This window comes from Myotis yumanensis, unplaced genomic scaffold, assembly GCF_028538775.1.
Source record: "Myotis yumanensis isolate MYYU_CA2020_CCGP unplaced genomic scaffold, mMyoYum1.0.hap1 SCAF_1, whole genome shotgun sequence".
NCBI lineage: Eukaryota > Metazoa > Chordata > Mammalia > Chiroptera > Vespertilionidae > Myotis > Myotis yumanensis.
The window spans coordinates 145,361,315-145,388,370 of record NW_027223752.1 but is presented as its reverse complement, the minus strand read 5'-3'; the positions used below and the strand labels follow the sequence as shown (position 1 = coordinate 145,388,370).

General features: G+C 43.4%; 1 protein-coding gene across 1 annotated transcript in view; it reads left to right on the top strand.

Moving 5' to 3' along the window:
• PIP4K2A (phosphatidylinositol-5-phosphate 4-kinase type 2 alpha) overlaps positions 1–27,056 on the top strand; it is a 158,105-nt gene that overhangs the window by 98,283 nt on the left and 32,766 nt on the right. Inside the window, exons 4-5 of the mRNA XM_070432798.1 lie at positions 15,073–15,225; positions 26,013–26,159. Of these exons, the coding sequence (XP_070288899.1) occupies positions 15,073–15,225; positions 26,013–26,159 (300 nt within the window). The remainder of the gene's footprint in view (positions 1–15,072; positions 15,226–26,012; positions 26,160–27,056) is intronic.

Genomic DNA, 27,056 nt, shown 5'->3' with positions numbered 1-27,056 from the left:
TTGAAGGCAAATTAGGCAAGTGGAGGGCGATTCACACTAACTAATTGGCAAGTCTGTGAAGCTCTTAGCATGAGAGCACGATAGAGGAGAGAGCCAGTGTGAGGATAATTAATCATTTGAACACCACTCCTTTCCCCAGCCATGCTTGGTGCTTTTGGCATTTAAATTGTCACTTTCTCTTTGGCAACTGTATTTTTATTAAGGAAAAAAACAACAACGGGGGGTGTTCAAAGTATCTTTGGTAAACCAGAGATATACTGGTTCCCTCCCCAATCCTGTGTTTCTTTCCCAGTATCTGCACCTCTTAAAAATTTGTCAGTAGTGGGACTCAACACACTTTGTTGGCTACTTGGTCTGGAAAAAGGGAAGAGGTTGTGCCAACACTGGCTGTGGCTGGGTGCCCGAGGGCCCTGCACGGTGTAGGGGTGAAGGCGACAGAGGGGCTAGGCTGTAACCAGAGGGGCCCATCATCCCAGCTGCTTGGCACTTGGACGCACTGTTGGCCAGGCATTTCATTTATCATGGCCAGAACTAGTAACAGGGACCAGCTGACACATGTAGGACCAAATTCCCAATCTGGTTTGGAAAGTAGCATCAGTGACCTGGGGTCTCCTCACCTATTGGAGGCACCGCTGATGGGGGCCAGGCTTTGGGCTGCCTTTGCCTTGCTGTGTTTATTTTTCTGAAGTGCTTGAATGTAGCAGCTTTATATAAATATGGCCACAAGGAGCTCCATTGTCTGGTTCATTTAATATTCAAACCTTCCTATTAAAGCCAATGAATAAATGTTCTTGACCTGCCTTGTGTGTGTGAATGCCTTTTTCCTGCACCTGAAAAAGTCATTATTGAGCACTCGGATAAAAGCAGAACGTAGTAATTAGCCTACCTCATTGACCTCTTATCAGTGAACTTAAAGTAATTAAAAATCATTCTTGCTGTCCCCATAAACATTTGTATCCTTCCTCTGGTTTTGATTTCTTTCCTGTCTTTTAAAAAGAAAACTTTGTTTTCTTGCTGTTAAAGACTAATTCAAGCAACAGTTCTAGAATATTCATCATTAATAACAGTATCACTTAACATATACATATATATATACCTGTGTGTGTGTGTGTGTGTGTGTGCATGTGCTCAGTGCTTCCAGATTCAGAACTTTGTTCAATTTATTAGTGCTTCACAAAATTATTTCATTGGTTTGTAATATGCTCAAAGTTGAATTGTGTTCTTCTGATCATTGTTGGGCCAATGTGACTCCCCTTTACCATACTTTTAAGATAAGATCTTTCAAAATGACTGTTCCCACGGAGGCCTCCACTGTTACTGCAGCTACAGTGCCACCTTAAGCTCTAGTCCCCTTAGGTAATTTCATGCACAATTATCAACTCAGTGTGTGTTTATTTGCGCGACCACATGTCAGGCTCTGCTAGACGTTGTAGGAAATGCAGAAGAGAAGAAAGGGTGAAGGAATTCCTTTTTCTTTTTTTGTTAACTCTTATATGCCAGATTCCGTATTAGATGCTAATAAGGTTGACAGAAACCCAGACATCCTGACTTTTAATGTTTTTCAAGAAAATCTGCTTTCTTGTCTCTCAGAGAATCAGACCCCCCTATAACAGTTCCAGGAAATTAAATGGAGGCTTCAGTTAAAGTTTCTGAACTATGGGAGAGAATTGCCCACCAGAACCCAAAAAGTTATACAGGATGGAGATGATGAATTAAACCTAAATGCATTGGAAACCGAGCCTTCTTGTTCTTTGTAGAGGATAATATCAGGTTTACTTTTCCCCTACAACATCTCCTGAGTTAGAATCCCTCATTACTGCCCTGGCTTGTGTGGCTCAGTTCGCTGTGGGTTCGATCCCCCATGGAAGTGTATGTGGGTAGTAACCAATCAGTGTCTCTCTCTCTCTCTCTCTCTCTCTCTCTCTCTCTCTCTCCCTCCTATTTCCCCTCTCTCTAAAAAAGATAAAATTAAAAATCAATAAACATATCCTTGGGTGAAGATTTTTAAAAAAGAGCCCCTCGTTATTCTCAATTGATGCATTTCTTTTTTTTATTTGTAACAGATAATTCTAATTTTAAAATAATTTTAAGAGGTAATGTTTTAGACTATTGATGCTCTTGTTTCGGGTTTAAAAATAAAATTCTAAAGTGTCAAGGCCTTCAGAATATACTAAACTTTGAAAAAAAAATCTATCAGTATCTCTATAACATAAAGTCTATCACCATGTTTTCAAATACAGCTTTCCCAAATATAATTTAAACTGTCTGAGGACAGGAATTGAGTCCAGCTGGTTTACTGGGCTGCAGGCCCAAAAGAAGTGGGTCTGGGCACTGGAGTAAGTGCTCTGGGCGGACCCGTAAGAAATGCTCATGGAAGAACGGGAGTGAGGGCGGGAGTGGGCTCACTAAGGGAAGCGAGCTTTCTGGGCCAAAACACAGAGGCCACGATGCTGGGGAAAATGAAGCAGCTGGATGGGGGTGGATTGTGAGATAAGAGGGGACAGTAGAGAATGTGGGAACTGCAGACCTCAACCAGATTCTGAAGTGTGTGAGCAGTCCTGCGGGTTTCCACAGGGCAGGGATGTGATGTCATCTGGATTTTCTATAAAGGTCACTGTGGTGGCCCCGGCCGATGTGGCTCCGTTGGAGCATCCTCCCGTGCAGCAGAAAGTTAAGGGTTTGATTCCTAGTCAGGGCACATACCTAGATTGCCGGAGACAACTGACTGATGTATCTCTTTCACATCAATGTTTCTCTCTCTCTCTCTCTCTCCTGCCCTTCATCATTCTCTGAAATTAATAATGAAAATACATAATTGAGGTGGTTATATATAGAAGGGAGATACAGAAATTAGGAGGCTATGCGATACCCCAACAAGTGAAGGAGAGGCATGAAGCAGGACACTTAGCACTGACAGGGTCGAGCAGAGAGCATCTCCACAAGACAGGGAGAGAGTCAAGTGACAGGAGTGGTGGCTGATGGGCCACCAGAGCAAAGGGCAGGAGCCAGAGGTGTCAGCCTGAGACGTTGAGAGAGCAGGTCACTGGAGGAAGGAAGAATGGGGATGGGCAACCCAGGCAAGTGCCCTTGACCAGGAATCAAACCTGCAACCCTTTAGGTTGTAGGTGGACACTCTAACCACTGAGTCACCGGCCAAGGCTAGACAAGTCTCTTTTTTTAAAAATGTATTTTACTGATTTTTTACAGAGAGGAAGGGAGAGGGATAGAGAGTTAGAAACATCGATGAGAGAGTAACATTGATCAGCTGCCTCCTGCACATCCCCCACTAGGGATGTGCCCGAAACCAAGGTACATGCCCTTGGCCGGAATCAAACCTAGGACCCTTCAGTCCGCAGGCTGGCGCTCTATCCATTGAGCCAAATTGGTTAGGGCTAGACAAGTCTCTTAATAGACCTTTGGGAAAATGCTTTCACAACCCACCAGCGCTATCAGGTTTTTTTCTTTTTCTGCTTTTTTATTTTTTAATCCTCACTTGAGAATATGTTTTCATTGATATTTTTATGGAGAGAGGAAGAGGGAGAAAGAGGGAGAGCAAGAGAGCGCACAAAACATCCATGTGAGAGAAATATCGATAGGTTGCCTCCTGTCCAGGCCCCTACCAGGGATCGAACCCACAACCTAGGTATGTGCCCTGACGGGGAATAGAACCCCAAACATTTTGGTATATGGGACAACACACAACCAACTGAGCCACCCAGTCAGGGCTTCTCCTTCTTATGAGTTGAACCAATGACTGTTCCCACCACAGACTGTCCCCCCTCCCACCCCACATGGAACTCAGACTCTCTGTTTGCCTGCATTTCCTGCCCCAGAACCCACTTTGGATTGTGACATGTGATTTTCAACAAAGAGCTAGCACAGGGAGCACCTGTCCAGGTTAGATGCCACATTTGTTCTTCATGAGCCTTACCCAGGTCTCTGGCATTGTAACCTTGAGATTTGTAAAGGTGGTCTCACGGTGCTCTGTGAAGTTCTTGCAGCTCTGCTTCTTGCTCTGCTGGTCACTGCCTCTCACTTTTGTGTTCTTCTTTCCTAGATTGTTCCATTATTAATAAGTGTTGAATTGCTGTGTCTTGCTCCCCTGCACGACGGAAGCCGTTCTACGCCTGGGGTCACAGCCCAGGCTTTCTCTGAATTTCCCCAAGAGCTTAACACAGGTCTTTGAACACAGTGGGCATTTAATAAATTCTTGATGATAATGTTCAAGTTAGCATGTTGGTCTTTACCTCTCTGACGGGGTCAGAGGACCATCTGTGCTCACTCAGATAAAGTATGTCCAACGCAAACCCAGAAAGCAGCCTTGTCTGGGCAGCTCGGCTCTTGGGCTGTGTGATGTGAGGCATGTAATCATAGTCCTGAGTAGTCAGCAGGGCAGCGATTGGCTTCCAGATTTCAAGTCCATGAAATAGGTGGCCGAGGTCAGGAAGAAGAACGTTTTCCTGGGAGTTGGGAGGCTGGTTTGTTTCCGGGATCTTCACACTTGGGTTGCGGGAAACGAGTTAAGTCGGCTCGCGTGAATTGCGCGTACTCCGAGGGAGCTGTCTTAAACTCGGTTCATATAGATTTGCGGTGGAGTGCGGGAAACGTGTAAACTCGGGCCGATTGTAACTGCGTATTACCAAATATTTCATTTCAATCGAACCCATACTTCAAAAGATATAGGCATTTTAACGCGCCATCTTATATTTTGGCGGGAAATTCACCCGCAACCCAAGTGTTCAGTGACTGATGCTGTGACTTAATTCAGTCACTTAGCCCTGGTAGGTCTCCATTTTCTCATCTGTGAGATGAGGGAGGCCCTCAGCTGTGAATCTCAGAATCTATTAAGTCACCTCGAGTAGATGCCTGCCGCTTAGGTTCTTGCACACAATATTGTCATGTTCCTTTGGAAGGCGGTGGCCTTTATACAGGCGAGCATGGCAGCATTGATTTTAAGTGGCCTTTCTGTTGACTAAAAATAAAAAGTTTTTTGTACATGATTTTTGGCAGATATACACATTCATATCAAAATGGGGAAAAAAAGAGAAAAATGTATATAAGAGTATATGAGTAGTTCGAGAGAAACATTCAAAATGCTTGCGTATTTAAAAAATGTACAGGGGACCATTATGGTTACTAAATTGTGACATTTTTATGAGCTACGGTAGGGAAGGTTGGTGATAAGAATGAGCTAATTAAATTGACCTTTAAATGTCCCACACCCTTCTGGGGGCCTCACTAATCCTGGATGCCCCACTGCAAAAACAAACACCTTCAGTACAGACTTTTAGAGGAGTGGGGAGGAAGGATAGCACCATTAATCCCTTTCTCAAGGGAAAGAACAATAAATCTCCAATTATAAACGTAGGAAGGCCATTGAAGAGTGAGCTTCATCTCTCATTATTTGCTTTATTTCCCATTGAGGGCTGACATGGCACCAGCATTCAAACAGAGCTGTTGAGATTTGAAAGAGGGTACAGTGGGGCCTTGACTTACGAGTTTAATTCGTTCCGTGACGGAGCTCGTAACTCAAATTACTCGTATGTCAAGTCAATTTGACAAATCAATTTGCTAGGCTGATGTTGTGGCATTCACTGTGACGTTCACTGCGCCAACTAGCGGTGGGGTATCTGAAGCTGGCTCGTAACCCGAATTTTAGCTCGCAACTCAAAGCAAAAAATCGGCCGAGAGATGGCTCGTATCTCGAAAAACTCGTTAGTCGGGACACTTGTAAGTCAAGGCCCCACTGTATATTGTAAGATCAGTAATGGGTTTGGCTGTAGAAGATGGAAGTGGTGAAAAATAAGTTTACTTACCAAGTGGCAGGATAGGCAAAAATGGACTAAATTGTCATGTTCTTACCTGCCCTTCATCTAATAGCTTGTCGACCAGTTTATTTTATCCCCAATGCCCCAGCAAGCCCAGGTGCATCGCTCAGAAGCTATATCGGGCCTATAATGTGTCCGCTGCACTGGACTGAGTAGAGAGCACCCACAATGTCACCACGCTCACCAGAGACACCTGCGATATCACAGATGTCACAGTGGGTCAAGGGACTTGCAAGAAGAATGTTTGGTCCAATCTCAAATACCTGTGTATTGTATGATTGCATTTATATGAAATGTCCAGAATAGGCCAATATATGTAAGACAGAAGGTAGTGACTCACGAGTTATAGGGCTGTGGGGAAGAATGGGAGTGACTGCTAACGGGTACAGTTTTTTTTTTATTCTCTTTTTTTTAATTGAAGTACTAGGGGTCCAGTGCACGAATTCGTGCACCTTGAAAGGAACTGTGGGCCGTGAGGCTGCAGTAGGCATAGGGGTGGGTCTTGGCCCATCCTCTGTGCCCCCGCCCAGCCCCTCCTGCCACAGCCCCCGATCCCCTGTCTGCTGGCAGCCCTGCTCCTGCAGCCACCACTCCTTGCGCTGACGGTGCCGGCCCCACTCAAACCTGCTAACGGCGCAGAGCAATTGGGGCCGGCACCATCAGTGGGTGGGAGCAGCAGCTGCTGCCCCAATCACCCCTCAGGAGCAGGGGGAGGTGGGGAAGCCCTCAGGGCCGGCAGCCGCCACTCACACCCGTTGATGGCGCTGAGTGATCGGGACTGGTGCCAGGCACTGGCAGTGGGTGTGAGCGGCAGCTCTGGTGCTGGCTGTGGGTGCGAGTGGGGCTGGCTCTGACAATGGGTGCAAGCCGTGGCTCCGGCCCCAGCAGCAGGTGTGAGCGCCGGGTGGGACCATGGCACGCAGGAGCAAAGAATTTTTAGTATCCACCAGAGGTTTGCCCCAATGACAGTGACCAGCACCCCGCCTTGGTCTGGCACCCCTGCTCACCTGCTCCACCATCCCGCTGTGGCCAACACCTGCCATGTTCTGCACATGCCCCCTGGTGGTCAGCGCACATCATAGTGACCAGTTGTTTGGTTGTTTCGGTTGTTCCGCCATTCAGTCTATTTGCATATTAGCCTTTTATTATATAGGACTAGAGGCCCGGTGCATGAAAATTCATGCACTGGAGGGGGGCTCCCTCAGCCTGGCCTGCCCCCTCTCACAGTCTGGGAGCCCTCAGGGGCAGGAGGCAACCCGGCGATCAGGGGAAGGCGACGCCCTCCATCACACCTCTGCTGCTGCCACTGCCAGCAGCACAAGCCTCGGCCAGCCCTGGTTACCTGAGCCTCGGTGGCCCTGGGCGGCTGGGAGGCTGAGGGGACTGGAGGACTCCGGAGGCAGGTGCACGGAGTGGCCGGGCCTGCCGCCAGGCGGGGCTGAGGGGACTGGGCGCCACCATCTTGTGGCTGTGGGCTCCACCATCTTTGAGGGCGGGGCAGTCAATTAGCATATTTCCTTCTTATTGGCTGTAGGCACTGCCATCTTTGAGGGCATGGTATTCAATTAGCATATTCCCTCCTTATTGGCTGAGGGCCCCACCATCTTTGAGGGTGGGGCAGTCAGTTAGCATATTCCCTTCTTATTGGCTGTGGGCACTGCCATCTTTGTGACAGTGTGAGGATCAATTAGCATATTCCCTCTTTATTAGATAGGATAGTTGACATGCAATATTATATTATTTTCAGGTGTACAACATAGTGATTTGACATTTGTATACCTTACAGTGTGATTACCCTGATAAGTCTAGTAACCATCTATCACTGTACAAAGTTATTACAATATTGACATATTCCCTGTACTGTACACTATATCCCTATAGCTTATATAGTTTATAACTGCAAGTTTGTACTTCTTACTACCTTTTCATCCATCCCCCAACCCTTTCCCCTTTGGCAACCATCAGTTTGCTCTCTGTTTCTATGCGGCCATTTCTGTGTTGTTTTGTTCATTTGTTTTGTTCATTTCTTTTCTGAGGTGATAAAATGTTCTAAAATTCACTGTGGTACTGGCTGTATAACTTTGTAAATATACTAAAAGTCGTTGATTTATACACTTTAAATGGGTGGGTTGTATGGTATAGGAATTATATCTCAGTAAAGCCTTTACGAAGAAGAATGCTTAGAGTTTAAGATTGATTTATGTTCAATATGAAACTTTCTTTTTCCTCCACCATTGACTTGGATACCTTTTTCTTGAGGGTACAGAGTTATGATAAAAGTTTTTCCATTTAGAACATGTGAATTTAAAGAATTGCATACTTTATAATATGAGACTATCAAATGTGTAGAAGAAAAGGGTAGCCAGTGAATAGAGCATGTTTTATTGCAGTGTTTACATTTATCATTACATTTTTTTCTTCAAACTAATAGCAAATCATTGTCCATTTCCTAAGTCTCTACAAACTGACAGCAATAACTATTCCTGAATGTTCGTCAGAGCAAGAAAGCTTAGAGACCATTATGTCCCACTGTCTTTGTTTGCAGATGATCAGATAACAGAGTAAGGGGTGGGGGCAGGGATCCTTGAGAGGCCTCATTTCCCTTGACTTGGCCTCTAACTCAACCTGTTTCTACCATGTATGCTGAGGTCCAAAATCCTGAAAAGACAAGAAAGGTGGTCAAGGCAGGCCACAAGTGACTATTGTGGGCAGTGGAGGCAACAAAACACTCTCAGATTTCCATTACATCTATAATTTAAAGGTTGATTAAAGCCTTTTAAGGCTCTGCACTGAAGGGATTATGGATTTTGTGGTAGCCCAACAGGTTAAACAAATGACTTAGACGATCATTCTCCAGGTGCTTTTCCAAAGCCCGGACTCTCTCCTTAAGCCCTCTGTCTCATTTAGCCCATGCCTGCTCCTGCTCACTGCCCCCCCCCCTCCCCCCACACACATTTAATTACTCTTTTTAAAATGTAAATGGTTATTATTGAGGGCTGTAGAAAATAGCCTGTAAAAGTATGTCAGTCTCAGTTTTCACTGGGTTCAGACTGAGGTTTGGCTGGGGTCGGGGAAAGGAACCCAGAGCTAATTGGAAGAACTCATTCTACAAGTTTTCCTTTATTTTTATCTTACCACTTGAAGAATAACTCATTAATATTGATCTGCATCTCTCATTACCTTCCAAGTTAAAATTTGCTTTTTATAATATTAGCTACAATTTATTGAATACTACTGTATTCCAGGCACTATTATAAAAACTTTGTATATTATCTCATTTAATCCCCAAACTTTTGATTATTATTATTATTATTATTATTCTCATTATTACTACCTTTCTACAGACGTGGAAACTTGAGGCACAAAGAGCTTAAATGACTTGCCCAAAGTCGCAGTCCTGATGTCTAAGTCTCCTATGCCTGATCCATGCTCTGGGTCTCTGTCTTCATCATCAGGACTCTGAAACTTGAAAGGTCACCAGGCCTCTGCTTAGGGCAATATGAGCCTGAGAACATATGAATGAACTAAATAGAAGTATGAATAAGCTACACTTCATGTGGCGAGGTGGTTCTGAAGTTCAGCACGATGTCCAGGACATGCTGATGAGTGTACACTTGGTGGGTTTGTGAATGTGTTCTCTTCTGAGGGCTTCTAGACTTGGGGAGGTATATCAGGACATTGCAGAAGGCCAGGAAGATTTCACACATTGAATAAGCCCTGGTTGCCTTTGTTGTGTTGTGACTTTGGCCCCAAATATCCACACAGCACATTCACACTTCTCAAACTGAGGACCCAGGTTTTACGTGTTTAAAATGTCACCATGGTACAGAACATAGAACTCTCTAAGCTTTGCCTCTGACAAGGAGTTTGTTTTCTAAAGAGAATAGACCTCTCCAAACCCCAGGTAGATTTCACTGGGTAATTTTACCTGGTAGCTTTCTCATAAAGACAGACAGGTAAGTAGGGGTAAGGGCTCTTGAAAATGAACATTAAAAAAACACATACACAAAACCCAAAAGTGAACATAGAGTTTGGAAATGGAATTATCTTGAAGATGACTAAACCAGTCCTTTAAATGTTGCCTTTTAGGCCCTTGGTTGGATCAGGTCTTCATCTCAGACTTAGGGTGGTTAAGATAATTTTTTTAAATGGTGCCTTGGGCCAGACCTTCTTTCTTCCATGCAGATCTTGTTCTAACTTGCAAATTTTGTCTTTTTTTTTATGTTGCTTCCCTTCCCCCTCTACCCCCCCCGCCCCCACACCCCCAACCACTTCAGCATTCCCAATATAAAAGATTACTCCTTTCAACCTTGGCATTCTTTGCCAAGAAAACCCACACAATCTAAACAAGGGAAAGACAGAAGATGGGAGAGTCTTCTACTAGTAAAGATAAAAGCCAGTGACCAAAAGAAAATGACAACCTCCAACTATTCGTAGGCATGTGAACTAATTAAACCAGACATGGTGAACTGTGCCCCGTGGTGGGAGAGATGAAGGATTTGTAGGATTGTCACCATGGGCACAGGATGCAGGAAATCCTGCGGATGAGGCATCTTTCAGCCCTGCCTTGTGCCCTGTGAATCGTCTGACTCTAGCCCTGAGCTCAGCAGCGCCTCGTTTTCCTGTTCTGAAGGCTTGCCCCTCAAAACACACATCTGCCTCAGCTCTTGTCTCAAGAGAAGGTGGCTCCTGACCCTGCTCGCCTCAGGTAAAGGCAGGTAATGAACAGTCCTAGACCCAGTCAAGGTAGATTTGTACACGTGGTAATAAAAGCGTAAATTAAGGACTCTGACTACATTAGCACCGAGGCTGTTCTTGATGGTATTTTTCACGTTTTAGTTGGCAAAATTGAAAACCTAAAGACAAGTTTGGCGGTTTTGCCAGCTGGCTCAGGCACTGAATTGTGATTAGAGGGTATTTGACTCCACACAGAAATCTATACCAACAATCCCATCATAATGCCCAGCACACTCTCGGGCCGGGCAGGGAGGCAGCGGTGGTGGGTGGGGGAGGCCGGCTGCTCTGTCCCACTCCACGCTAACAAACTCAGACGGCAAGTCATTTCCACTCCGGTTTCTGGTTTCTGAGCTGTAAATTGAGTGGTTTGGAATCATCTCCATGGTTGTTTTCAACTATTATGCTCTTTGATTATGAGATTTATTTACACATAGAGGGACCCCTTGGGGGCTCCCATAGATCACTCTCAAGCTCTCTTTCTTCTCAGGGCTTTCTCCTCCTGGCCTCCCAAACTTGTCCAACCTGTATGATGCTGTGGTTCATTTTTCCTTTGTGACAGAACAAAGCACACTGATGAGTTTCAATATTCAGTTTCACTAGATAGCGGACTGTTTTGAGGCCGCTCCGTGACTATTTTCATATATACCCTGACCCCCTTTCCTTAGCTCGTTTTCTCATTCTTGCCCTGAGTACATCTGGAATCTATGAAGTGTTATTTTCATGCTGCTCTGAGCACTGTTGTCATCCTCTCTTTAATCTTGGCCCAGATGTCCTGAACCATCATTATGCCCCGTGGAGAGGACGGTTGGGCTCTCTTCTGAGTGGACTTTCCTTGGGAAGCATCGAATCGCCTTCTGAGGTCTGCACTCCCCAGCAGCCCCAGAGCAGTGTGCTGTGTCTCCAAGGGGTTACATTTTTAGAGTGATAAAAAGCCTGAAGTAGAGATCTGATTTAGCCCACCTTCTCCCCTGGGCTTATTCCATCACGTTTCAAGCCCAGAAACTGAGGCTCAAGGAGACCATGACACATCCCAGAGGAGACGAGTGGCAAAGCATGTCCTAGGTGCCAGGCCGCACCCCACCATTACAGAGCACTGCCTTTAACACAAACAAGCCAACACTTCTGCCTTACTTCAAAGGCTACAAAAAGTCTATGATTATGATGTTACGTAATGGCAAAAGTTTAGTCTTGTCTTTATAAATTGCCCTCTTTGCTTACCTCAGAGAAAGCTTTAGGCAGGAGCCGTAGGCATATGATATGATTTGACTCCGCTATACTCCAGTTTCGTTACCTGCAAGTAGGAAAATGCACCTGGCTTTTTCTGTCTCACAGGAATGTGAAAATAAATGGGAAATAATGAGTTGCATTCTTCCAGGCCTTAGAATCATTCCAGGGATCATGCATTTTGTGTGCAACTGTGCTTACGCTTCTGATTTTCTGCTTGTCTGAGGCTTTCAGTAAGTTTGACTCATATATTTTTTTATTCATAGTGATTGTAAAACGTGCATTCTAAATTTAACAAAATATCTGTTCCTGACACTACAGATTATTTGACAACTAAAAGCCTTAAAACCATTCCTCCACACACTGGAAGTAGATATTGTGGGATGGGACTAATGTGATTATTGAAAAATTGAAGCAAAATCAAGATTAGCATTTATAAGTTGTTAATATCCCAAGATTAAGATATGGCCAATATCCATATGGAAAATCTGTAATAAATAATTATCAATGTCTTAGAAACTGAAAGGAAAGGCAAAGGATTTGGAAGAAGGTAGCAGGTAAGCTGAGGAATTGTGACATTATGTTAGTATGCATTCTGGCCCTTTTTAAATCCATGCGTTACCTTCAGCATAGTCAGTATAATTAGACATTTCTTTAGTGAATTAATACAATGAATTATTCTTTAAAGTTTCTCATTTTAATGAAACCAGAGTTAGGCAGGATATAATAGGAAAGGCGTTTATTCAGCTAAGTCTGTACTTATAGCACACTTAATGCAGAGACTGCACACGCTGCACCAGATGAAACACATCGCAGCCACAATTCAGGAACTCTTGGTTCTCACATGTGGTCCAAAGACACAGTCTGTCAGCGTCATCTGCTTCTTCAGATGCCCCACCCCATACCTGTTGGATCAGAATCTGCAATTTAACATGACCCCGGGTGATTTGGTTACTCATTAAAGTTTGAGACGCACTGATGGTGCAGCTTTCAATTTTATTCTATCCCATTGGTCCGTGACAGGACATTATACTTTCATATCTAATATGCCCAAGAAAGCCACCTATGCAACGGATGCTGCTGTAATTCTGTCCTTTGCTGAATGCAGTTACCCTGTACTGTTCCCACCCTCCCATAAGTTAGTTTACAGGTATTATCAATTGTATAAAATGTATAACCTGTTTGCTTGACTCTCATAAAGTTGATTGTTCCTGCTTTGATTTTATGCCTGAAAGTAATTTGTAATCTTACGATTCCTAGTGTTCTTGTTTCATCTGGAATACCTTTTGCAAATTAATGTTTGGGAGGAAAAAGTAAGGCTATTAGCCAAGAGCAATGATTGCTTGTTTCTAGTGTTAAAGGAACATTCACTTTGAATCTTAATCAGAGAAATTAGTATAAAGGAGGTTTTTTTTTTTTTTTTAGAAAAAGCAGCATAATTGATAAACTCCTGTTAATACAGCCATTTTCATCCTGAAAATTGTTTTCACCATCCTGTCTAATGAATTTTGTTATCTTAAGAATAATTTAACCCTGCCACATCCTGCTATTTAAAGTCATTGGGAGTTACACTGATTCTTTATTCTTCTAATAAGCTAAGGAAAGCAAATTCAGTGAAATTCACAGTATTGGCTCTGCAATTTATAGGTGTGCCTGCTTGCATTGGTCCAAGATGTACTATCTCAGGGAATAGTATCAGGCAGTACCAAGGCCCATCCTTGGAAATGAGAGCAAGCTCATGGCCAGCGTCCCTCGGCTCACAAAGGACCCACGTGCACAGCTGTGCCACTGCAATACAATCACACCTCATATGGCTGGATCCTGTTGGGTTTCATCTAGAAAGGAAGGTCAGGTGAAAGAGACAAAAAATACTATACAGAAAGGGAACTCTTTCATTGAAAACCCCTGATGCAGGGATATTGCAGCCTCTCTAAAGATGTCTGTGTCCCCTTAAGTAGATAGCATTTGGTTTACTGGGGCTTTTGCATGCCCACATTTAGAGAGGAAGCTGAAGAGAGAAGGAGTCTTTGCCTTTGAATCCCTCAAATGCAACCCAGCGGGGCCAGGCAGGGGAGGAGCGTCAGTTCTGAAGTGCACAGTCAGCAGAGAAGACCAGACTCCTCGGATACCAGGGCTTTGCTCATCCCAGTAGTCTGGGTAGTCAGTGCAAGAAGGCTGGGGAGGGCCTGGAGTCTATAAGAAAACAGGAGATTCAACCAGGAGAGTTACTTGGGAGGAAAGGGTAGACTTACTAGCTAGACCAGTGGTTCTCAACCTTCTAGCCCTTTAAATACAGTTCCTCATGTTGTGACCCAACCATAAAATTATTTTCGTTGCTACTTCATAACTGTAATGTTGCTACAGTTATGAATCGTAATGTAAATATCTGATATGCAGGATGGTCTTAGCGACCCCTGTGAAAGGGTCGTTCGACCGCCAAAGGTGTCGCGACCCACAGGTTGAGAACCGCTGAGCTAGAGTGTCCATAGCCTGAGCCATATACTAGGATGAAATGGTACTGGAAAAACCCCTGCTCACAGCCTCTCCTTGTCTACTCTTCAGAAGATAGTCATTCCCAAACATGGCCAGGGGTGGAAAATGGGCCAAATCAGAATCTTCTGAGGAGCTAATGTAGAATATTGCTGCCCGGCCTCCTCCCAGGGCACGTGGCAGGCAGCAGCGTATACTAATTGAGTTGTTTACTAGTTGAGAACGTGGGTTCTGAGCCAGTGCACTAGATGGAATCCTAGCTTTTCCCTTATTACCTCTGTGACCTTTGCCAAGTTGTTAAACCTTTCTGATCTCCATCTCCTCGTCTATAAAATGATGGTGATATTAATAGAAACCGTTTCATGGGGATGAGATCAGAATTGGGAGAAGTACTCTGTGCTTAATGTTTGGCAGAATCCCTGTCATTAAGGAAACGCTCAGTGATGTAAAATTTTCTTTCATGACTGGGACCTAATTTTATTCAGAAGAAAATTTGGGCTTTTGCCCAACTCACAAAATTGCAAGGTGAACAAAATAACTTTGATTGTAATTCTAGATGTTAGCCTATTTTAAGGACATTAGAATTATAATACAGACCCACCCTGTTTTCATTCCATTTGAAAGACTAGCATTTTAATTTATGATGCATATAAAATGTTGTCATCCTACTTACCAATTTCTTCCAAACACAAATGTTTTTGAAAATTTGTGATGACAACAGATTGTTTGGAAATCGGAAAGCCATGTTTTTAACTGGTTCTCTTTCCTCCTTCCCACTTATCCCAACGGGAAGAACTCCTTGACCAGGAGCGCACCCCTTCCCAACGATTCCCAGGCACGCAGCGGAGCCCGATTCCACACATCCTACGACAAAAGATACATCATCAAGACCATTACGAGTGAAGATGTGGCTGAAATGCACAACATCCTGAAAAAATACCACCAGGTAATTTTTCTTTGTATTTGAGACTCTGAAAAGGTTAACATTCATGACTTCTGATCATCAAGGCCAAAGATTTAAATATTAAATACGTCGTCAGGAAGTGATGAGAACACATTTGACATCAAAATTGCCTCTAGCTGGGCTTTTTATTTATTTTATTTTTAAAAAAATATTTTTGTTGATGTCAGTGAGGAAGGGAGAGGAGAAACAACCAATGATGAGAGAGAATCATTGATTGGCTGCCTCCTGCATGCCCCCTACTGGGGACCGAGCCTGAAACCCTGGTATGTGCCCTGACCAGGAATCAAACCATGACTTCCTGGTTCATAGGTTGGCGGTCAACCACTAAGCCGCGCAGGTCAGGCTAGCTGGGCTTTTTAAAAAGTACTGTGGCCAGATTACTGACAGTTAACATTTAGGAATGCTTATCCTCTGAAGATGATTAGTTATTAATATAATGCTTTTAATCTAAATACTCTCCTGTATAATAGTTTCGATGTTTGCCATCTTGATTTTAAAATCGCTCAGCTTAAGATTTGGCAGCAGTTCAAAAGTTTTTTGCACACTTTAGAAGTTAGGTGTTGACCTGTGCGTATTTATATCTCCAAATCCTATCCTGCTTTCACTAGTCTTTTTCTGCCTGGCCCCCAAAAGACCCACCCCCACTCACACTCTAGACAATTCTTTCATTTTCACCCTTCAGCATTAGTCCTTCATAATCACCTGGGGAAAGATTGAAACTACTCTTGGGAGCAGCAGTCCCTTCCTCCTTCCCACCCTGCCTCCCACCCTCCCTTCCTCCCTTCTATTCCCTCCCACTCAAGAATGAATAAATTGCACTGCAAGTTACCTGGTGGAGCACATGTTCCCAGGTCCTAGTAGAGGTGTGAGATGCCTTACTGACTATGTAGTAAGAGCATGAAGTCCAGTGTCAGACAAACCCAGGTTCAAATCCCAGCTCTGCCAGGTACTAACCATATGACTTCTGGTCTTTGCAGCCTCCGTGTTTCCATGTATGCAGTGGAGATAGTAACAACGAAAATGAGTCCTAAAGTTTAAACGGGGGCGGGGGGCTGACAGCATCTGCCATACACAAGGTGCTCAGTACATGGTGATGGTAGTTGTTACCGAGTCTTAAGACAATAACCAGTAACAACGATGTCATCTCGAGAAATTGCAGTCTTATGGCATGACTATGACCATCGCTTGCCACATGGCAGCAATCATCTCCAGAACTGGTGTTTGAACGCTCGCACATGCTTTTAGAGTCCTGCTTCGGTTTCTTTCTACCTAAACAGCTTCAAATCCCCCTCACAGAATAAAGACTGATTACCACAGAGGGCATTCAAAATAAAATGCTATGGGCCCTGAGTGTGTCCCGTGGTCGGCAAACTGCGGCTCTCGAGGCGCATGCGGCTCTTTGGCCCCTTGAGTGTGGCTCTTCCTAAGCCTTAGGAGTACCCTAATTAAGTTAATAACAAGGTACCTACCTATATAGTTTAAGTTTAAAAAATTTGGCTCTCAAAAGAAATTTCAATCATTGTACTGTTGATAGTTGGCTCTGTTGACTAATGAGTTTGCTGACCGCTGGTGTAAACCAGTGATTTTTCAATCTTTTTCACCTCATGGCACACATAAACTCATTACTAAAACTCTGTGGCACACCCGAAAACGTATTTTTTGCCAATCTGACAAAAAATAGGTATAATTTTGATCCATTCACACTGGATGGCTACTGTTGTGTTGGCTGTTGTTATTTTTGTTGTTGTTTTTAATCTGACAATCTGAGAAGAGGTCAGTGCTCCTGACTAAATAGTCAGGTACTGCATGTTTTAAAAATTCTTGTGGCACAGCAGTTGAAAATCACTGCTCTAACATCATGAGTATTTCTTGGCAGTTGCTTATTCTTCCAATCTTTGCAAATGTGATCAATTGCATTTTGCTTGCAGTAAAGTCTATAAATATCCTTGAGCTATATTTTGTTTCCGGAAACTTAGAGCCACCCCTAATTTGTCTTCTGAAAACATTAGTCAGCCTCTAAATTCATTTAACTCTAACAAATCATTTATAACATCTGCTCCTTTTGAAATTTGTTCTACGGCGCTCATGCTGTTGCCTATTATAAAGGAAGTTTTAAAGTGCCAGGATAGTACTTGTGAGGGAGAAAACGCTAGGGAACTAAATGGCTGCTGAGTAAGTTGAGTCACAGGATGCAGCTTTTAATCAGTGACCTTTTAAACTGTCCAGTGTTTCATTTCTCCTCCTCTGAAACATAGTGCATTATTTTTACACTTTTTAAAATTGTCTCAGAACTTTCAAAGCAAAGAGATACCTCAATGGCTGATGAAAACATATTCTGATAAATGCCTGATACCATTCTAATAACATGACACATAGCTTAAACAGCAACTTCTTGATGACAGCTTTGAATCAGAATTTTTTGACTTTACAGACATCACAATTTGAAACATTTTCTCTGGGATAGTTACTGTGAGCTCACACGTAGGTGTGACACATCGTAAGTGTTACTTGAAACACATTGGGGATCAAAATAAGTCTATTAACACGCTCCAGGGGCTTTCAAGTACTGAAGAGTTTCTTTCATTTCACTATGACAAAATAGTTATTTTCTTGATGTGTTCCTTAACCAGAATAGTCTGATTTATCTAACATTTACATTTTTCTTTCTTTTTATAAATATTATTTTATTTTTATTTTATTTTTTTTAATATATTTTATTGATTTTTTACAGAGAGGAAGGGAGAGAGATAGAGAGCTAGAAACATCGATGAGAGAGAAACATCGATCAGCTGCCTCCCGCACATCTCCCACTGGGGATGCGCCCGCAACCCAGGTACATGCCCTTGACCGGAATCGAACCCGGGACCCTTCAGTCCGCAGGCCGATGCTCTATCCACTGAGCCAAACCGGTTTCGGCTATAAATATTATTTTAAATATAGCTTAAAGGGTCTTAGTGATTGAAAAATCACCATCATGAATATAATTTATTTAAAGTATAGTAAGTTGAAAGTCAGGAGACACAGATCCTAACTTGTTATGAACTGGTTACTTAGGCCATCTCTGAACCTCAGTTTGCCCATCTACATTTCATTCATTCATTCATTTGTTGTGTATTTACTCTTGACTCAATTCCAGATAGGATATAAGGTGGCCTTCAAAAACTTTGAAATATAAGGAATAATAAAGAGAAAAAAAATAAAGATAGAGAAGGGAGGGAGAGGTTGAAGACACAGAATGGAGCCTGGCATGAGCCTGAAACTCATGCCACAATGACCAGCTTCCTACATTGAGGGCCACTCGTTTGACCCCAGTTTCCTTGAAGCCAAAGTGGAAAATGAAACTGCGTAAATCAGTTACACAGCTGCTGCGCCTGAAGATACAGAAGAATCAGGTATTGAGGACACCTATAAGTGCTCCTGGTACTAAGGTCAGACAGGGTTATTTCTAAGACATTCCCCACAGAGAGGACAGGTGACATGATACACATCATCCTTGCAGCCAGCCATGCAGCACACAGGAATGTCAGAGAGCTTTGAAAAAAGTCATCAGTGTAGGCTGCGGAACCCACACCAGCATGTAATTTACATTTAGTCAGCGCAGTTGTGCAGAGGGAGGGTGCAGCGCACACTGGCCCCCAGCGCCCTGCCAGCCTGTCCCGGGCGGGATCTGACTGTTCTTCAAGCTGCTCCGCTCCTGGGCCACTCTCGAACAAGGTGTTGATGAATATTCCGTGGGGTGAGCTCAGCTCCGGAGTAGCTGTTCCGTGCGATCAGACACAGGCCTCGCCGTCTGTCATCCAGGAGAAGTCCTTCCACGCTCTGTTCTCTGTTCTATTCGGTGATGCTCAGAGACATTTGAGATGGGGATGAGACCTTTTCTTGCTACTTTAAGTCAGCCTAGACTACTTTTAGGATTTATATTTAGTCACAGAAATTTTCTGTCTCTTGCTTCAGTGGTAACTGTCAATTCTTCTATTTCTTCTTGGTTTTTTGTTTGCTTTTACCTTCTAATTTGCTGTGCTTCTGAAGCGATCTGGACAGGTAATTAGGCGTGTTCAAAGTGCACGTCAGTAGAGGGGACCGGCTCCCAGCGAGGGTGTCTCCTGTGGGGCAAACTCTGGATACTCTATGGCCCTTCACTTCTCTTTTTTCTTCTCTTTTCTTTTCTTGTTTTTTGTTTTAATGAAATATACCCAGAGTTGCAGCTGTATTCTGGATGATTAAAACTACCATAAGGCCAGCTTCTGGAGGAGTAGAACATTACTAGATATTTAAATAAATTCTTCCTGGGATTAATTTTCTGACAAGCCATCCTCCCCAGCAATGAGGAGTGGGTGGCTCAGAGCGCAGACTCTGGAGCTGGCAACGCCTTCACGCCCGGCTTTGCCCCTAACTGGCTGCGTGACCTCTCTACACCTGCCTCTCTGTCTGTAAAAGTGGGTGATAATGCCTCCTTCATTTTGTGTTGTGCTGCTTAGGTGCATTGACAACTGTGACCTGCTTGATATGTGCAGTGCTATATAATGATTGAATAAGAGATTTAAATACCTACTCAGTTTCCCACAGCCTGGTGTCCAATGCTTTAACTCTTTCATTAATTCTTTAAGTCCACTAGGGGGCCTGGTTTCGGGTAGAGTGTGGCACTGCGGCACAATTAGAAGATTTGAACCACGAGGGGTTAGGTTTTTTCCCCCCTGAGCTCCAGCATCCTGCCTCAGTCTTTATCTGCTCCCAAATCCTATCCTAATTTCTATTCTAAGAAAGGACGGCATCGTTTCTGAGACCAATCAAAAATTTACATTAAGCAGAGCAGATTTTTATGTCTCTTTTCTTTTATTAGGTTTCCTCTTTTTTATACTTGGGAAAATAACTTAAAGTTCATGTGTAAATACCCATTTTTTCAAATTTCTGTCAGGCTAGAACAAACTCTGGTCTTATAAATGGTGATTTTTTCTTTCAACTGGTTAGTTAAGCAATGTCAGAAGAGCATTTAAAAAGGAAAAATTATTCAAGAACCTACTTGGATGTCTGATTTCTTCTAAACTGACTGATTTTTTTTTTTTCACTGACCTGAATTCATTGGGAGTTTTGGTGTGATGTAGCTTTTACTTTAATTAAAATTAAGAATCGCCGAACCGGTTTGGCTCAGTGGATAGAGCGTCGGCCTGCGGACTGAAGGGTCCCAGGTTCGATTCCAGTCAAGGGCATATACCTTGGTTGCGGGCACACCCCCACTGGGAGACGTGCAGGAGGCAGCTGATCGATGTTTCTCATCGATGTTTCTAACTCTCTATCCCTCTCCCTTCTTCTCTGTAAAAAATCAATAAAATATATTTTTTAAAAAATTAAGAATCAATGTCAATAATATTTTAGAAATTTTTATGGGCAGGAACAAATTACAGTGTAGATGATGAAAATATCATTAATAACTTTTAAGTTTTTGAAATGCAGTTAAATTTATTTGCTTCTTATCGTAAAATGATCAAATTGATAAATAACCTAAAAATCTTTTCTTATTCTTTGTATTTGGGAAACGATTAGTAACGAGCTGAATCTAGAAGTTTTGCCTAAAAAATCTGAACTCCTTATTAAATAAGCAAGCTAGTGCCTCAAACTTCAGTAAGGATTTTAGGGTGAGTGCTTGATTTTCTAACCCTCCTGGGAGTACATCTTTTTATCCTGCTATGAAGGACCATCATGTTGGCGTTATCATTAGCAGAAGTAGCCACAGATAGAGGAAAACTAAGGGAAAAGGCACCATCAAAGCCAAAAATTAAAATAAGAAATCTGGAGGTGTGACACTGAAAGAGAAAAAGTTACACTCTATATCAGAGCTTCTTAAATTGATCAAAGACAGAACACCACGCATTCTGTGAAAACCAGGTTCTGTGTCTGACACTCCCCGGTGACACTGATGAAGCTGCCAGAACGTGGCAAAGCCGTACCTGCTTTCTAGCACAGGAGAAACATCCTGGAGTTGCTCTGTAGCTTTTTAGTTCCCCACCTGAAGGAGAGGTCAACTGAAATGCCAAAAGTCCATTAACGCTTTAAGTCCTATAAACACCAAGAACTACGTGACCAAAGGCAGGCTCCCCGCAGAGCTGCTGGGCCATCCGACGCTGCAGGTGCCTTTCCTGCTTCCCTCTTGGAAATGCCGGGAAGATGTTTGCCATCTCAGGTCCCTGTGGCATAGGGAGTGCCCCTGGAAACTCCACTTTGCAGACCGGGAGTTGCTGCTGGCTAACAGAGGCAGTAGCAGCCCTCTGCTCCCAGGTCCTGCCTTTGGCTCCCGGGTTCCAGGGAGCGGAGCGGCCCGCACACTCATAGAATGCTCTTCTTGCAGCAGATTGTCTCCTGCTTCTGGAAATTCCGTCGTTCTTTTCTCTTCATCCATCACCAGGCTCCTTTATTCACTCCTCTGTCTCTTCAACAGCAATGTATTTGACATTCTCATTCTGGCCTCTGCATCTTTTAATTTTTCTTCCCCTTTTCCATCTCCAAACACCTCTGCCTATGCTGTATCAGCTATGCTGTCTCCCAGTCCCAATTCTCTCTTCAACTGTTCTCATTTGTTGTCTCACCTGTCCAGTGATTTTTTTTTTATTTCGATAATCATAATTTTGCCTCTAAATATTCCATTTTTGAAAATCTGCCAGTTCATTCCTAATAGTTTCTTGTTATATGCACCTCTCTGAAATCATATCCTTTATTTCTTTAAACATTTTATGCCTAACTGTTCAAATTCTATTCCTAAAAGTCCTAACCTATGAAATTCCTGGCCCTGAATTTGTTGCCTCTTGTGTCTGCTGACTCTCAGTCAGAGTGACTTGCCTAAGCAGAAGCCCACACGGAGTTTGGGGTCAAGACATTGATTAGGGATCAAAGCCTGTGTGGGGAAGAAGAGGGTTGGCCAGGTGGAGAAACCACACTGCCGGGTAGGCCCGGCCAGGCTGTAGCCAACGGCAGGGGGGGGCGGGGGGCACCCTGGAGTACTCCACCCGGAAGCTCCCATGCTGGGCAAAGTGACAGGAAGGAGCTCACTGCTCCAAAGCTGGGCAGCAGGCCCCTCGGAGCTCTTCACCGGGTTGATGTGGGAGCAGCCATTCTGCATTTCAATGTAGATAATGAGGAAATGCCATGCATACTTATGATGGAGTATCCTTTTACAAAGTCATTTCATCTTTAATGATGATGTTATTTATGGGTTTTCATTATAGTACTAGGGGCCCAGTGCACGAATTTGTGCACCTTGAAAGGAACTGTGAGCCGCAAGGCTTCCGTGGACACAGGGGCAGGTCTCGGCCCATCCTCTGCGCCCCCAGCCAGCCCCTCCCACCACGGCCCTGGTCTCCTGTCTTCCAGCAGACCTGTTCCCACCGCCGCCACTCCCACATGCTGACAGAGCCGGCCCCACTTGCACCCGCTGGTGGTGTGGAGCAATTGGGGCCGGTGCCAGCAGCAGGTGCAAGCTACGGCTGCTGCCCCGATCGCCCCTCAAGAACAGGGGGAGATAGAGAAGCTCTCAGGGGCAATTGGAGCCGGCAACCACCACTCACTCCCGCTGATGGCGCTAAGTGATCAGGGCTGGCACCGGGTGCTGGTGGCGGGTGCAAGCGGGCTGGCACCAGCAGCAGGTGAGAGTGCCCAGTGGGACCACAGTGCGCAGGAGCAAAGAATTTTCAGTAACCACCAGAGGCTCTCCCCAATAACAGCAACCGGTGCCCCACCGTGGTCTGGTGCCCTCACTCACCTGCTCCACCATCCCACCACGGCCGATGCCCACCATGTTCTATGCTCTCTGCCTGCTGCTAACGCCCGCCATGTTCTGCGTGCTCCCCCTGGTGGTCAGCACACGTCATAGTGACTGGTTGTTCAGTTGTTCTGCCGATTGGTCTATTTGTATATTAGGGTTTTATATATATAGACAACAAATAGAATTAGGGACATCAATGTTTACATTTTAGGTATATTCTGCATTATCTCAATATTAAGAATGTTTGTAAACACTGCAGAAGAATGCTTCTTTTAAGCCTAATTTTATTAAATTTAAGAAAAGCAGTAAAGTTTAGTATTTATGTCAGCTTACATGTAGTCATCTTTACCTCTTTTTTACTTTAAAACTATTTGAGGCCAAAATAAATTTTACTAACTGACTAGAGGCCCGATGCACGAAGATTAATGCAAGAATAGGCCTTCCTTCCCCTGGCTGCTGGCACCGCCTTGGCTCCGGCCAGAGCCACCTTTCTGCCTTCGCTCCAGCCCAGAGCTGCCCGGCCCGGCCGCCTCCATCTTTGTCATGTCAATTTGCATATTCCCTCCTTATTGGCTGTGGGCGCTGCCATCTTTGTCATGAAGTGATGGTCAATTTGCATAGTCCATTTTTATTGGATAGAATACTTATTGACCATTATCCCAAAATATCAATTCAAAGAAAATTTGGGTTATTTATTTATTTGGTCATTCTAAAACAAAGCAATCCTTAATTTCAGGCTAGTTGACTTGCTTTTTCTCTCTTTCCTTCATTTTTTTCTTTCTTCCTTTCTTTCTTTATTTCATGTAAAGCATGTTGTAGTGATCTATAAACATAGCCAGAGACACAATAAGGATTAGAGATTAACCTTTCAAAAACACTTAAGTGAAACAAGACTTTACATTGAAGTATTAATTCAATGCTATATTAAATTGTCACTTAAAGCCCCTTAAAAAAAAAATGAGTGAAACGTGATAATAACAGCAATTTCCAAAAGCCAGAGCCCAGGTTCACACTGTCATGCGGAGATATAAATATTTATCTGATGCAGTACATCACTTAGAGTCCTCTCCGCTGAAATCTTCAGTCAGCTGTGAATCCTTTAATGGCATTTCATTTTGCATGAGAAGAGCAACAAATTGGGGATTCATAATATTTGTTATTCTTGTTCAGTGCCTACAAAGGCACTGAACAGATCTTGTGGCTGTTGTATTTTTATGTTTTTTTAATTCTGATTTCACCACATCCATTTATCATTGCATTACAGTTCTCTGATAAGCCATGGTTATACAGGAAAAAGTACTCAGGACGATTCATGAAGAGATTGAATTTGCATTTATTGATGACATCATGGAATCATTTATACGTAGAGTTTTGAAAAGACAGAAGTAAAAATTGTTAGTGTTGGAACACAGGTTACAGACAAAACATTGCCAACATTGAGAACACTTTTAACAAAACAGAAGCCATCTATATATATAAAAGCCTAAGTGACCGTCCGACTGTTCGACCAGTAGCTGTGATGTGCACTGACCACCAGGGGGCAGATGCTCAACACACAGGCATGGAACAAGCTGATGAATCTCAGAGGGAAGGAAGAGATTAACCAAAGATCTTATATACATACTAGAGGTTTGACATCCCCCGAGGAGTCCAGGATTGCAAGAGTGCACAGGCCAGGCTGAGGGACCCCACTGGTGCACGAATCCATGCACTGGGCCTCTAGTTACATGATAAATAACAGAGTGAGGTGGTGTGAGGTTTCCAGCTACAAAGAATGCCAGAGCTAAAAGTAATGAAAACAATATTTTAAAATGCAAACGTAGGTAATTCATGAGCTTAACACTGAGAATATGGACACTGACCCCAAGAATAATTGTGACTGATTTAACCCCATATAGTAAGCATAAGAAGTGAGGGTTATCAAGTTCACTTTTTAAAAATTTGGGAGTAAATATTCAGTGCCTATTCAGATGAAAGCTCAGTGACATCTCTGAATTGCAAGCTTCTGGAAGCCCAGGTACCAGACAGAGCTGCTCCGTTTGAGGTGAGAGAAGAATGTGGCTGCAGGTCATCTAGAGAGCCCAGAGGGGTGGACATATCGGCCTCGCTGTGCCACAGATAGGAACGCGTTGGGGAAAATGCCACCTTTTGAGGGGTCACTGAGAGGACCACTTTTTAGAATTGTATATACTCAGCCTATGCTCTCGCAAATGAACTATCTGTCTTGTCTGATGTGGGCTCAGTTTCTCAGCCACACATGGATGACCAGAGTTGAGTTTGTTCCACTTGTGGCCATATCTCCCTTGGGACCTCAGACTCATCTGACTTCTAGAAAGCAGTCTGGCAGGACACACTGGAGCACTGCACCTGTTGAGTCTGTGAACAGACATTAATATAGCAGATGGCGGGCACCATTCACACTCGTGTTAATTGTGTCCCTTGCCAGTGGGGAAGCACTGCCTTGTGGCCACATCAAGGCAGTGTTTGAAAGTGAAAGAAATACGTTTACCTTTCTTAAAGAGTGACCTTTGGGATTAAGTGGTTAGTTCTCCATTCTTGCAGTCTGGAAATGAGGCATGCAGAAGGGAGGAGGCAGAGAGTCCTTAGATTGTCTTGGGATCAAATGAAAAATGTTACAAAGAAATCAATAGATGCTGAGGATGTTTTGTAACTCTCCAAAAAAGAAGATGCTTGTACCAAATTATTATTTTAAGAAGGCACGATATTGTAGTGCCCCCAATTCCACCTTTTCTTATTATTTTTGAAGCATTTATTTACAAGTTAATTAATTTGCTAATAGTGTTTTAAGTTATTGACGGGAAAGTGCTCAGAGTTTTGATCCTAAAAGCAACAAGAGTGAGAAATGTAATTTTTCAATGTTTTTATTATATTTACAAAAGATTGCCTCACTTGTCACTTTGTATAAACACCAGAGGCAGAAGAGTTACATTTTACATCTGAAAGAGCACCTTTTGATTGGATAATTTTTTTTCCTTTTTCTTTCTCTCCTATGCAGTATATAGTGGAATGTCATGGGATTACTCTTCTTCCCCAATTCTTGGGCATGTACCGGCTTAATGTTGATGGAGTTGAAATATATGTGATTGTTACAAGAAATGTGTTCAGCCACCGTTTATCTGTATATAGGAAATACGACTTAAAGGTGAGATTAATTTTATTAATTCTTCTTAAGTAATTAAGCTGACTCATCCACATTGTAAATGTTGTAAATGATCATACTAAACACGGGGGTGGGGAACCTTTTTTCTGCCCAGGGCCATTTGTATATCTATAACATCATTCTCCGGTCATACAAAATTATCAACTTAAAAATTAGCCTGCTATAGTTGGTCAAACACTTAATTAACTCACCCCTAATGCCTTGGCAGGGCCAGACCAGATGATTTCTCAGGTCTTTTATGGCTCCTACCCGTGTAGGAGCTCAGAGCTCAAAGCCACCAGGCAACTAGCAGTGTACTCCTTCATGTTAACCAAGGATCACTATCTGGGTTTAAGACACTGTACATATTAGAGATACCATTTATTCAACAAATATTTACTGAACACCAGCCACATACCAGGCACTGTTTTTAGATGCTAGGAATAGTGTGGTGAAAACCTTCACTCAAGGAGCTGACTTTCTGGTGGGTAAAGACCAGGGGTCCTCAAACTACGGCCCGCGGGCCACATGCAAATACAAATATTGTATTTGTTCCCGTTTTGTTTTTTTACTTCAAAATAAGATATGTGCAGTGTGCATAGGAATTTGTTCATAATATTTTTTTAAACTATAGTCTGGCCCTCCAACGGTCTGAGGGACAGTGAACTGGCCCCCTGTTTAAAAAGTTTGAGGACCCCTGGTAAAGACAGACAAAAAGTGAAAGTAGTGAGTAAATCACATAGTATATTAGCAAGTAGTAAGGGCTATGGATAGAAGTAAAGACCAGGGAAAGAGGGGAGGGAGGCAGTTCTAAATAGGGTGTCAGGCACGGTTTCACTGAGAAGCTGCTATGGAGCAGACCTGAAGGAGACGAGGGAATGAGCTGAGGGAGAACATTCC